We start from the raw sequence: 11,504 nt of genomic DNA on the forward strand, positions 1-11,504 counted from the left end.
GAATTTTCTTGAACTTTGAAATTGTATAAGTCGATTGAAATTGCTTCTCCATGTCGAACGCTATTGCGCATGGTACCATTTGAGCGTATGACTTGAAATCAGCTTGAAACTCCTTCTCAACCTTATTTCTCAGTGCCCTTTCATACAGTTCAACAAATTGTTTTAACAAGGTCTTCGAGTGTACATATCCATCAAAAAATGCGTTAATGCTCTCACTTCATTATGTTGTGGACATACCCAAAAAGAGGTTTTCAAGAAGCAAGGGACCCAACAAGCCCTGTTTTCATATAATCCTGATAGCCAATCATTATCCCATAAATCAAATGTATCAAGCATAACTCTCCAACCTTGTTCGAACTCTTCAACATTCTGCGAATCATACACCAGTATGTGTATGGTAGAGAATATAGAACCCTTCTCAATGTGATATCCAAACTTTTCCGGCAATTTCTTCAGAATGTGCCACAGACACCACCTATGCCTTGTATTTGGAAAAAAAGAATTCAATTGCATTTTGCATGGCTATATCTTGATCAGTAATTATGCCATGAGGGGGCTTGACCATTCATGCACTTAAGCCATGTCTTGAACAACAACATAAAAGTATCAGTGTTCTCGTTCGACAACAAACCACACTCAAGCAATGTTGATTGTCCGTAGTGATTTACACCAACAAAAGGCGCGAAAGACATATCATACTTATTAATGAGATACGTAGTATCAAATGTGACAACATCGCCAAATTCTTTGTACACTTGCCTACATCTATTATTTACCCAGAAGACGTTCTTAAGTCGCGACTCTTCATCTACATCCATAATGAAATAAAATCCCGGACACCGTGCTTGCATTTTTGAAAAATAGGATTGTATTGCAGCGGCATCTCCCTCTCCAAGTCATAATCGTCTCACTTGTTCAATATAATTTTGACAATCCTTCTTTATGCAAGTCATTCTCTCATATCCACCAGCTTCCACCACTGCAGAGTTGTAACTCTTGTGCAACGGAATTCCAGCCATGTCATTCTCCTCAAGCTTTCTTTTTACACTTGCACTAAATTCTCGATTGCATTGAAATAATCTAGACTTTTTATGATTGTGGTCAAGGTGCATTTTGTTAATTCTCCATACTCCAAGATTATCCAAAGATGCAGATATCCTTGTCTTACAATCTGTCTAACTTGTTGGGTGCAGCTTCAACAAACCGCTTGTAGCATAACTTCTTCGGCCTTCACGACCACATGACAAAGTCACATACCGCAGAACTCCGTCATCTCCCTTCTTCGAATTTCTTTTCCTAACCGGAAAACCTACGCTATAAGCATATCTTTTGTAGAACTCTAACATCTCTTTAAAACTGTTAAACATCATACCCACCTCGGGGTACAGTCGGAGCATCTCCTCATAACTTTTCATTTTCGACTACATTTACATCGTCCATAACATTCTCCAGATCACACTCCGTGAACAAAACATCATTCTCATCTTCCATTAGCTCTTTTCCTATGACAAATTTGCAACAAAAAAAAGGTATTACAAAACAATACCTAATAGAACAATACATTTCAACATAAGATCAACAACCCCCCTTCAACTGAGATAAATGCAGAAAAATCCACTTCATTGAGAACAAAACCTCACACCCTCAAATATCGAAAAACATCACACCCACAGCTTTCTCATTTCTAGAGAACCCTTCAACGTATTTACATGTTGCAAAAAAATAGGGATGCATCAACTACACATTACAACCAAGAAATAAATTACCTTTGTCTGTCATCAGGATAGGTACATAGATTTCTTTGATTCTTTGTCGACTTGGAGATGGCTAAAGTCGGGCTTTGGTGAGGTAGCCAGATTTCTTGTTGGATGATAATTGGATTGTTGTCGTAGTGGATGTTCAAGCCAGATTGTTGTCCTTGGAGAGACTCACGTGGGTGAATAAGATCTTGGGACCAAATTGTTGAGGGAGTCGGGACCGGATTGTTGAGGTTGGGGCTATTTTGATTTTGGGGGAATGATTTTGGTGGAATTTTAGGAATGAAGACAACTTTTTCCGGTTCTTTGCCTTTTCTAACAAAATTTTCTGCCATTTTCTCTTCTTTTTTTTTTAAAGTTGGTTCCACGTAAATGCCACTAAGCATTTCACCACGTAGGCCTTTTTTAAACTCTGTACAAGTTTTGTGCACATTTTCTGTACCCATAGCATTTTTCTTTCAAAAATTACACAAGCATTTCAAAATTTTAATAACGCAAGCATAATATGAAGTATATATAATTAGAAAAACACCCCCCATACAATTTAAAAACTTACATCGATAAAGTTTATGATAATTTTAGAGACGTCCAACTATTTTCAAAAATTATACGAATCTCACTTAATTCAAAAACTTTGAATGACATATACGTCTGTTACTCATTTTTCTTTCACATGGTAGCATAAATATTAATGGTAATGGTTAAGATATCATTATGAATTTTCTTCCATCTTGTTGCTCCTTTAATAATATTGTTACCTAATATACCTAATATACCTTTTGACATTTCTAACTAAACCGACAACGAACTAGACCATCAAATATTAAAAATAATTCAACATTTGAATGATTTAAATAATTATATTAGACAACAGAAGGAGGAGGATTTTAATTGTGATTTCATCTCAAATGAGGATTCGAAAATTTTGATGGCTGAGTGAAATATTTTTTCTTGAATATAATAAATAACATGTCAAATGAATACATTTTTCAAAACTATTTTATTCTTTTTTTTTTATTAGGATACTATTTTGATTGTGCTTATTAACTACAAGTATTTATGTAATAAATTCAATCTTTTTTTCGCTGTGATATTTTGGGTATACCATCCTCATTTTAGATAATACGTAGTTTAAAATGTTATAAGATACATATGTGAAATATGGAAGGTTAATGATATTTCTGAAAGGTAGATGAGTGAATATGACATACTCCAACAATTAAAATGAAAGCTAGCTGATCTTAATTTAGTATTATGCGGTGTTACCAATATAATATCACCTTGCACTCTAAAGCCGAAATCTCGATCCATTGAGAGTTAAGATTAACTTCTAAATTTTGACTTTGTTGATGAGATACTGTAATAAACGAATAGTTTTATGAAATTAAAAGATAACAAGAACTAAACAAAGAGAATATAGAAAACAACACAATATAGAAGGGAGTCGAAACACTTGTCTGTATTTTATTGGAAATAAATGCTTCATAATTACAGGACACTCTTATGAGTGTGGAGTGATTTTAGATGAGTAAAACAATATGTTACTCGTGTTTTGAAGTGGAGGTGTCGGTAGGCAGTAGTGTGAGGTTATTTCAAACAGATAACATATATGTTAATTATATTTTCTAATGATTGTAGTCTTGCTTTAGATGGGTAACACATGTAGTATTCATGTCACATAGTGCTGGTGGTGGCACATAATGGTGTAACGTGATTTTAAATGAGTGACATAATGTGTTACTCATATGTTGTGGTGTTGATGTTGATAGACTTTCGTTTGAAACATTAATTTTTTAGTAGATATTAAAATATAATAACAAATGAAATATTTTAACGATGTTTTACAAGTAAACACAGTAATACATATGTTACCCTAACATTTAATTCGCAGAAAAAAAAAAAAAAGGAAAGAACGTTGATTTCTAATGAAATTTGGAAATATTAATTTTAAATAAAAAGAATGAATATTAAAAAAATTATGACAGAATTTAAATGTACAATATTGATTTCTAATGAAAAATAAGGATTTTTAAAAATCTTAAAAGCAGGTATTTATAAAATTTTTAGACAAAAAATAGGATAATTTTGATGTTACCGCTTTTATTTATTTGGTTTACAAATAGGACTGCCAGCCTCGGTCAACATCACGTGGACTCGTCTATGCCTACAAGCACAGTGAAATTTCATTATAATATTCAAATTATTTAACTGAAATTTTATTCAAAATAATTTAATTGAAAAAGTGGAGTTCGAAACGGATATTTCTTTGATAGGATTGCGTTACACCATTGTCCGCTGGAAGCTATTGCGTGATTCTTGATTCGACGGGAATACCTAGATCAAACATCTCGACTTTGACTAATATCAATAGTGATGATAAACTCAAAAATCAGTTAGTAAGTGTCAAAACTCTATATTTTGTCGTTCCTTGACATGATACTTACATTTGACGTGTAAAATATGATTCGTTATGTTAAAAATAAAATACATTATCAACTTAAGACTAAGAACCAAGATTGGACTAATTTTTTTAAAGCTAAGATAATATAAAAATAAATTCGCATATATTTTTTTTATAAAAAATGAAATGGGGCTCCCAGACCAACCCCCTAAATCCTTCCCTAATTAACATTAAAATTCCAAATAAAAACTTTTATAAAGCATTTATAATAAATAAGAAAGCATAAAAACATACAATTATTGGTGTTGTTCACACGCGTTATGACTTCAAACCGTAGTCTAGTAGTGACAACATTTTTTTTTCCAAGTCATGCGTCTACCATGAATTTGAAAAACTTTTAATAGGACCGTGTCACTTTAAGTAAGTCGATACGGCATATCAACGAAATCTTGCGTAGATGTGATGCATGCCAAAAATTGAGAAAATAAAGCACACTGGCAATACTAAACCATTCGTGGGCACAACCTACTTTTACCCAACCTTGAACCATCAATGTTGCACTGCGAGTTATACCTCAATTTCTCATCAATTGAGTTAGATACCACTTTTTGTATTTCACTTTCAAGTCATCATCAGTCAAGTTATAGCTTATTGGTAAACAACTTGAAAAGTAAACATATAAATAAAACTAAAGTCTTTCTATTTTCCAAATAAAAACAGTAGCAGAAGTTGTAAGAAACAATCCATAATCCACAGCTGGTTGGAATTTAGCCAAATATAAGTGGCCCATTGGAGGCTCTGCAGATAAAATCAACCAGGAAAAATCCAGGCAATTTCCTATTTGTCGTGTGCGCAAGTGCGTGCACCAAAAAGCAGAACGCAAATCTATTGTAGATTCCAAGGGCCCTTGCAATACTATATGGCGAGCAACCATAATTAATGCTTTTAATTATTTTACTTAATTATCAGAGATTTACAAGACCCACCTAGTAATTTACAATTTAGGTGCAGTATTTAAAAATTTTAAGCTTTGCATACAGCTTAGCTAATAGTAATTATTGCTATAAAAAATCGTACCTAGAGAAGGCCGAGGATGATTTAGAACGGTTCTTCTAATCACATAAGATGATTTTAAAATGGTTGAGGAGCAATGTGCCAAAGACCCTCCTGAGAACTCGTGCCTATATGAGTTAAGTCAAAGGTCGAGGTAAGGTTGGCCATGGACGATGTTTTCCATAGTTGGGATGATATGAAAATTGTTGACATAGAGACTTCGAGGAATGTTGCGAACAACTTCCACAATACATGCAAAAAGACGATTAGGTGGGATCTTGTCACCTATCCGATACAAGAATTAGCTTAAGAGGAGAAAAAACAAGTATATAATAAACTATATAGTACACAGTGATAGAAGGATGTTCGAGTTAAAATTTGGCTAGAATAGGAAAGACTAAAGGGGTCCCATCATGCCGTTTCCATAGACGGAAATATCTCCTTCAAGGTGAAGACCAAGGCGGTTGGGCAACTGGCCTAGGTGGTTGGCGTAGTGGTGAAAGTTGTGATAGATAGAATGGTAATTGATGAATGTTATAGTAAATAGAATGATCAAATTGTGATAAAAATTTAAGTAATGGCTAGAATGAAAAATATTTACAAGTTGAGGGACTTCTTTCTCAATTTCATCAGGGTCCCTGTCCCCCATTCCTTTCAGACCCTCATCTGAACTCCCAATTCCAAACTTCTCAAAAAGCCAAGAATTTGCGCACACATACAGGCACTAATAAACACATCTATTCTTACATCCTTCTCTTTTTTGACCATCCAATCGAATTCTTGATTTTTCCGAAATTCGTACTACTAATATCTGGGTTTCTTGTCTTTATTCATAATCAGATTCTTGATTTTATCTCAAAAAAACTTTGATTCTTATCAATTATTTGTTTCTTTACTTCAAATTTCTTGTATCGGCATCATGAAGGTTCATCCAGTGCCAAGAAAACGCAACATCACTCTGCGATACGACATCACATCAGTCCTTGCTCAGGCGAACACTTGTAGGCAAAAGAAGCTCCGGAGGCTCCCGCACATATTCGCCAAGGTCCTTGAGCTCCCTTTCCACTCCGATGCCGACGTCTCGATCGAGGAAACTCCTGAATTCCTTAAATTTGCTGTTGATACTGATGACGTCAGTGACGACGTGACTGCCGATGCAATTGAGATCTACCCTGGAGTGACCAAGATTGTAATCCGGGGAAATGGTATCGTTGACTTGTCGGGAAGTGAGTTGGAGCTCGATCTATGGCGGTTTCGTCTCCCAGAATGTACGCGGCCGGAGCTAGCTACCGCGGCTTATGGCAGCGGGGAGCTGGTCGTGACGGTACCGAAGGGTACGGAGGAGGAGGACGGCAGTGGCGGTGGAGGCGGAGATGACGACGTAGACGGTGGAGATATTGGCGCTGGGAGGCTTGTTTTTGTACAGTAAAAATTACCTCACTCCCCCCTTTTTAGGATTTACTTCGCTTAATTTCGCGTCAGTCTTAGAATTCAATTGTTGTTTGAGGAGTAATTTATTTGATTTCACGGTTAAATGGAAAATTTCTCCTTTGCAATTTCTTGATTTTGATGCATAATTCTTGGAGTAAATTTGTTTTTTGTAAAAGGATTCTGTTTTGATAACGTAGAATAACTTATCGAAATTGTTTAAAACTATAACAGAGGAAAAAGTTAGTGAAAATATAACAAAATTATTGATTTTGCTTAATTTCTGCTTGTTTCTCGATCTGTTTCAAGGTTTTAATCTTGGAGTTATTACTAGCACAAATAAACTCGAACGCTCGGTTAGTCCTTGGTTGGATGTATCTTGACAAAAACATGTTTGATTTGGTACCCACTTCTGGGAAGAAAATATACACCAAAATGAATGTGAAAGAAGATAGTTTATAGAGCGGAGAATGGATAATATTCTGTTATCGTCTTGGAAATTTAGTGCAATAAATTGTTGTTTTCTTCTATAATGATTCTTTTGCTATTTTACTTTGTCCAGGATCATTATATGTTCTTAATGATGATATTATGTTGAACATGATTTTATCTTTTATTTTTCTGTTTGAATATGAGATTTTGTTGGAGGAATGGTTGGAGGAATGCAATTGGATTTCATGTGGTACATTAATGTCATATTGCAGTAGTAAGCTCCCTGGTTATATAGTTTATACTCGTGTATCGTCTTGAATGCCACTCAACCCCTGGTTGTATATTTCATAGTCATGTTACACAGTTACTGCCAGAATTTTCGCTGGAAAACTTGATGTTCTACGATTTCCAAAAGAACACGAGAACTGGGAAATGAAGGAGAACCAATTAGAAACTTCTGCATTGCACAATCTGGTGTATGTTTTTGAATGTCATGCATAGTATGTATGGTTGTGAATTATGGATTGCAAGAAAAGTTGAATGGTAAGTTGTTTGGACACTTCACCACGAACTTGATCACCATAATGAAACTCAAGGAATTGATGGGGTTCAGCTTAAGCAGAGGAACATTCACCGCAAAACTGGGTATTTGGTGCAACTTTATTTTGCCTATCGTTCACAAGATCTGGTGTTAAAACTTGCAAACCGAGCTTCTTTTGCTAGTTTTTGGATTCGTATTTGTTGGGTTTTTTGACCCAAATTAGGTTGGATTTTTTTGAAAAAATATCGTTTCCTTTATTCCACGCATTTTTATTGGAAAAATATTGTTTCCTTTATTTCAAGCCTTATTTATACTATTTTCATCTTTAAAATATTGTGAGGGTATTGATATGTCCCTTATATATAGTTGGCTCTTTTTTACAAGTTGAATTATTATTGAAATATAGAATAATTATATAGGCACGGTTATTGAATTTATTTTCTCTATGTTAATCAATTGAATAAAATACTCCGTTTCTCTACTAATTAATTCTTTACATTTTATCTTATTGTTTGTTTACGATTATATACTTTATATCGTGTCATATATATTACTTCGATCCATATTATTTCCCAGTAAGTGGTATCAGAGCCACTTATTGTGATTTGTTGGACCTTTTTGCTATTGATGACGGTTATGAAGTATGAAATTATTTTTTTTGGATCGTAATATAAGATTTTCGTTGTGGCAAGTGAAGATGCGAGTTATACTCGCACAGATAGATTTGGATAATGCGTTGTCGGTATTTGACAAAATGCTCACAACTTGGTCAAAGGAGAAAGAACGGTATGATTGGAAGGCATTTTCACTGATCCATTTTCACCTCTCTAATAATATTGTTTAGAACATTTTAAAGGAGAAAATGATAGCAACGTTGTAGTTGAAGTTGAAGCAATTGTGCATAACTAAAAGTTTGACAAGAAAAAATTGTATCTAAAGTAGAGGTGGTACTCTCATAGCAGAGCAGAATGAGGATCTGTGAAAGATCATCTGGCTGTTTTCAAGGAGATCGTTGATGGTTTGGAGACTTTACGTGTAAAGTATGATGAAGAAAATTTGGCTTTAATACTTTTGTGTTTGCTACCTGCTTCGTTTGGAGACACGATTTTGTATAGTCTAGATATTCTTACCATCGAAGATACGTATGATACATTTTTTTCAAAAGAGAAGATGAAGCATCAAGTTGAATTTGAGGTCAGATATGGAGAAGGCTTTTTGTTTATAGTGATTGAAGAAGCAGTAAGTCGAGGTCAAATTTTTGTAATCAAGTTTGTGATTACTGCAAGAAGAAATGACATATTAAGAGAGATTATGACAAATTGCAGAACAAAGGTAATTTTATTGCAAATCATGGAAAGCAATCAAATACTTCAGATGAGACCAACGTAGTCGAGAAATACTTGAATGATGGAGAGATGGCAAATCGGTGGAAGATGATGTAATAGGCACTTTTAGGTTGTTATTAAGAACTGGTTATTATTTGGATTTGAAAGACACTTTCTTTGTACCGTTTTTTAGACGGAATTTAATTTATGTTTCTTCGTTGGACAAATTTGGATATTGTTATTCATTTGAAAACAATCAGTTTAGTCTTTTGTTAAATTCAAATGTTATTGGTACTGATTCGTTATCTACATATGATAACTTATAGTTGCTTGATATTATTGCATCATATAATGAAACCTTGCATGTGGAATCACGTGGTACTAAACGCAAATTAAATAAAGAAAATTCAGCAAAATTATGGCACAAGCGCTTAGGTAACATATCAAAAGCTAGAGTTGAACGACTTGTGTCGAATGGTATTTTGGATTCCCTTGACTTTACGGATTTTGATGTATGTATTGATTGTATCAAGGGAAAACAGACCAAAACAAGGAGATTATGTGCTAACAGAACTTCGAATGTCTTAGAATTGATACATACAGATATTTGTGGACCGTTCTCTACGGCTTCCTAGAATGGTCAACAATATTTTATATCATTCATAGACGATTACTCACGTTATTGGTACCTATATCTCATTCATGAAAAGTCTGAGTCATTGGACATGTTCAAAATTTTAAAAACTGAGGTTGAAAATCAACTCAACAAAAGGATAAATAGCGTTAGATCTGATCGTGGTGGTGAGTACTACGGCAGATATGACGGATCAGGTGAACAATGTCCAGGACCATTTGTCAAATACCTAGAGGAGTTGGAATCGTCCCTCAATACACTATGCCAGGACCACCTAGCATGAATGGTGTAGCTAAAAAACGAAACAGAACTCTTAAGGATATAGTAAAGAGTATGATTAATCATTCCACCTTACCCAAATCACTCTGGGGAGAGGCATTAAAGACCGCAGCTTATATTTTGAACAGAGTACCAACTAAGGCTGCTGCTAAAACAACTTTTGAGCTTTGGACAGGTAGAAAGCCTAGTCTAAAGCATTTCCACGTTTGGGGATGTCCAGCTGAGGTTAGGCCTTATAGGCCATATGAAAAAAAATTGGACTCCAAAACAGTAAGCAACTACTTTATTGGTTATTCTGAGCGATCTAGGAGCTACAAATTTTATGATCCCACACTTAAGTCAATTTTTGAAACGGAAACTGCAACATTTTTTAAGGATGTTGAGTTTGGAGGGAGAAATAAGGTTAGAGACATTATCTTTGAAGAGGAAGAAGTTGAGGGAGGATCGGTCTTGATTCCTACTATTACTTTTGACAATGTACAAGTTTCTATACCTGTCATTGATCAAGAAATATAACCAAAACCTCAACAAGACAATGTTGAAGAACTTCCCAACCAAAATGAGGTAATTATTCCAGAAGTACAAACTCAAGAATCAATGCCATTAAGGAGATCCACTAAAGAAAGGAAAAATGCTATTCCGGATGATTTTATAGTATTTCTCCAAGAACATGAGGAAAATAATGGAATGATGAAAGATGATCCAATCAATTTCCATTAGGCCATGCAGGGTTCTAACTCTCGACAATGGATTGATGCCATGACTGAGGAGTATAAGTCTATGCAAGACAATAAAGTTTGGGATCTTGTCCCGTTACCAAAAGGTGCTAAGCCCATCGGTTGCAAATGAATTTTTAAAACCAAAAGGAATTCGAAAGGTAATGTGGAAAGATATAAGGCTCGTCTTGTGGCTAAAGGCTTTACCCAAGGCCCGTCTTGTGGCTAAAGGTTTTACCCAAAAGGAAGACATCGACTTCAAAGAGACTTTCTCTCCAGTTTCAAGGAAAGACTCTTTCAGGATAATTATGGCACTTGTTGTGCATTTTGACCTTGAGTTACATCAGATGGATGTTAAGATGGCATTTCTAAATGACGACATTGACGAGATGATCTATATGGTGCAACCAGAAAACTTTGTGTCTGGAGACCCGAAGAATATGGTTTGCAAATTAAAGAAATCCATCTATGGGCTCAAACAAGCTTCCCGTCAATGGTACCACAAATTTCATCAAGTAATTATCTCATTTGGTTTTGATATGAATGTTGTTGATGATTGTGTGTATCACAAGTTCAGTGGGAGTAAGCATATTTTCCTGGCTTTGTATGTTGATGACATACTGCTTGTCGCTAATGATATAGGCATGTTGTACGAAACCAAGAGATTTCTGTCAAGGAATTTTGAGATGAAAGATCTTGGTGACGCCTCTTTTGTATTAGGGATTCAGATACATCGGGATCGCTCTCGAGGTATTTTTGGATTGTCACAAAAGAGTTATATCGATAAAATACTTAAGAGGTTTGGCATGCAAGACTGCAAACTAGGTGACACCCTGTCGCTAAGGGAGACAAATTTAATCTCAAACAATGCCCGCAAAATGACCTTGAAGTTAAGGAAATGCAGAAGATTTCCTATGCATCAGCTATTGGGAGTCTAA

General features: G+C 35.0%; 2 protein-coding genes and 1 long non-coding RNA gene across 3 annotated transcripts; 2 read left to right on the plus strand and 1 right to left on the minus strand.

Annotated features, from left to right (window-relative positions):
- Window positions 1–650: 650 nt before the first annotated feature.
- Window positions 651–2,050, minus strand: LOC111405759. Its single transcript, XR_002704886.1, has 2 exons — window positions 1,767–2,050; window positions 651–1,502 (listed from the first exon to the last, which is right to left on the minus strand). It is a non-coding gene; the product is annotated as an uncharacterized LOC111405759 (long non-coding RNA).
- A 3,839-nt stretch (window positions 2,051–5,889) lies between these two features.
- LOC111405760 lies at window positions 5,890–6,834 on the plus strand. Its single transcript, XM_023034785.1, has one exon. It carries the CDS (start codon window positions 6,131–6,133, stop codon window positions 6,638–6,640), a length of 510 nt encoding a protein of 169 aa, XP_022890553.1. The 5' UTR covers window positions 5,890–6,130; the 3' UTR covers window positions 6,641–6,834.
- Window positions 6,835–10,730: 3,896 nt separating this feature from the next.
- LOC111406640 lies at window positions 10,731–11,504 on the plus strand. The gene is made up of 3 exons (XM_023036029.1): window positions 10,731–11,009; window positions 11,139–11,148; window positions 11,287–11,504. The coding sequence occupies exons 1-3, from the start codon at window positions 10,731–10,733 to the stop codon at window positions 11,502–11,504; spliced, it is 507 nt and encodes a 168-aa protein (XP_022891797.1).

The sequence above is a fragment of the Olea europaea genome, chromosome 12 (genome assembly GCF_002742605.1).
Source record: "Olea europaea var. sylvestris chromosome 12, O_europaea_v1, whole genome shotgun sequence".
Taxonomy (NCBI): domain Eukaryota; kingdom Viridiplantae; phylum Streptophyta; class Magnoliopsida; order Lamiales; family Oleaceae; genus Olea; species Olea europaea.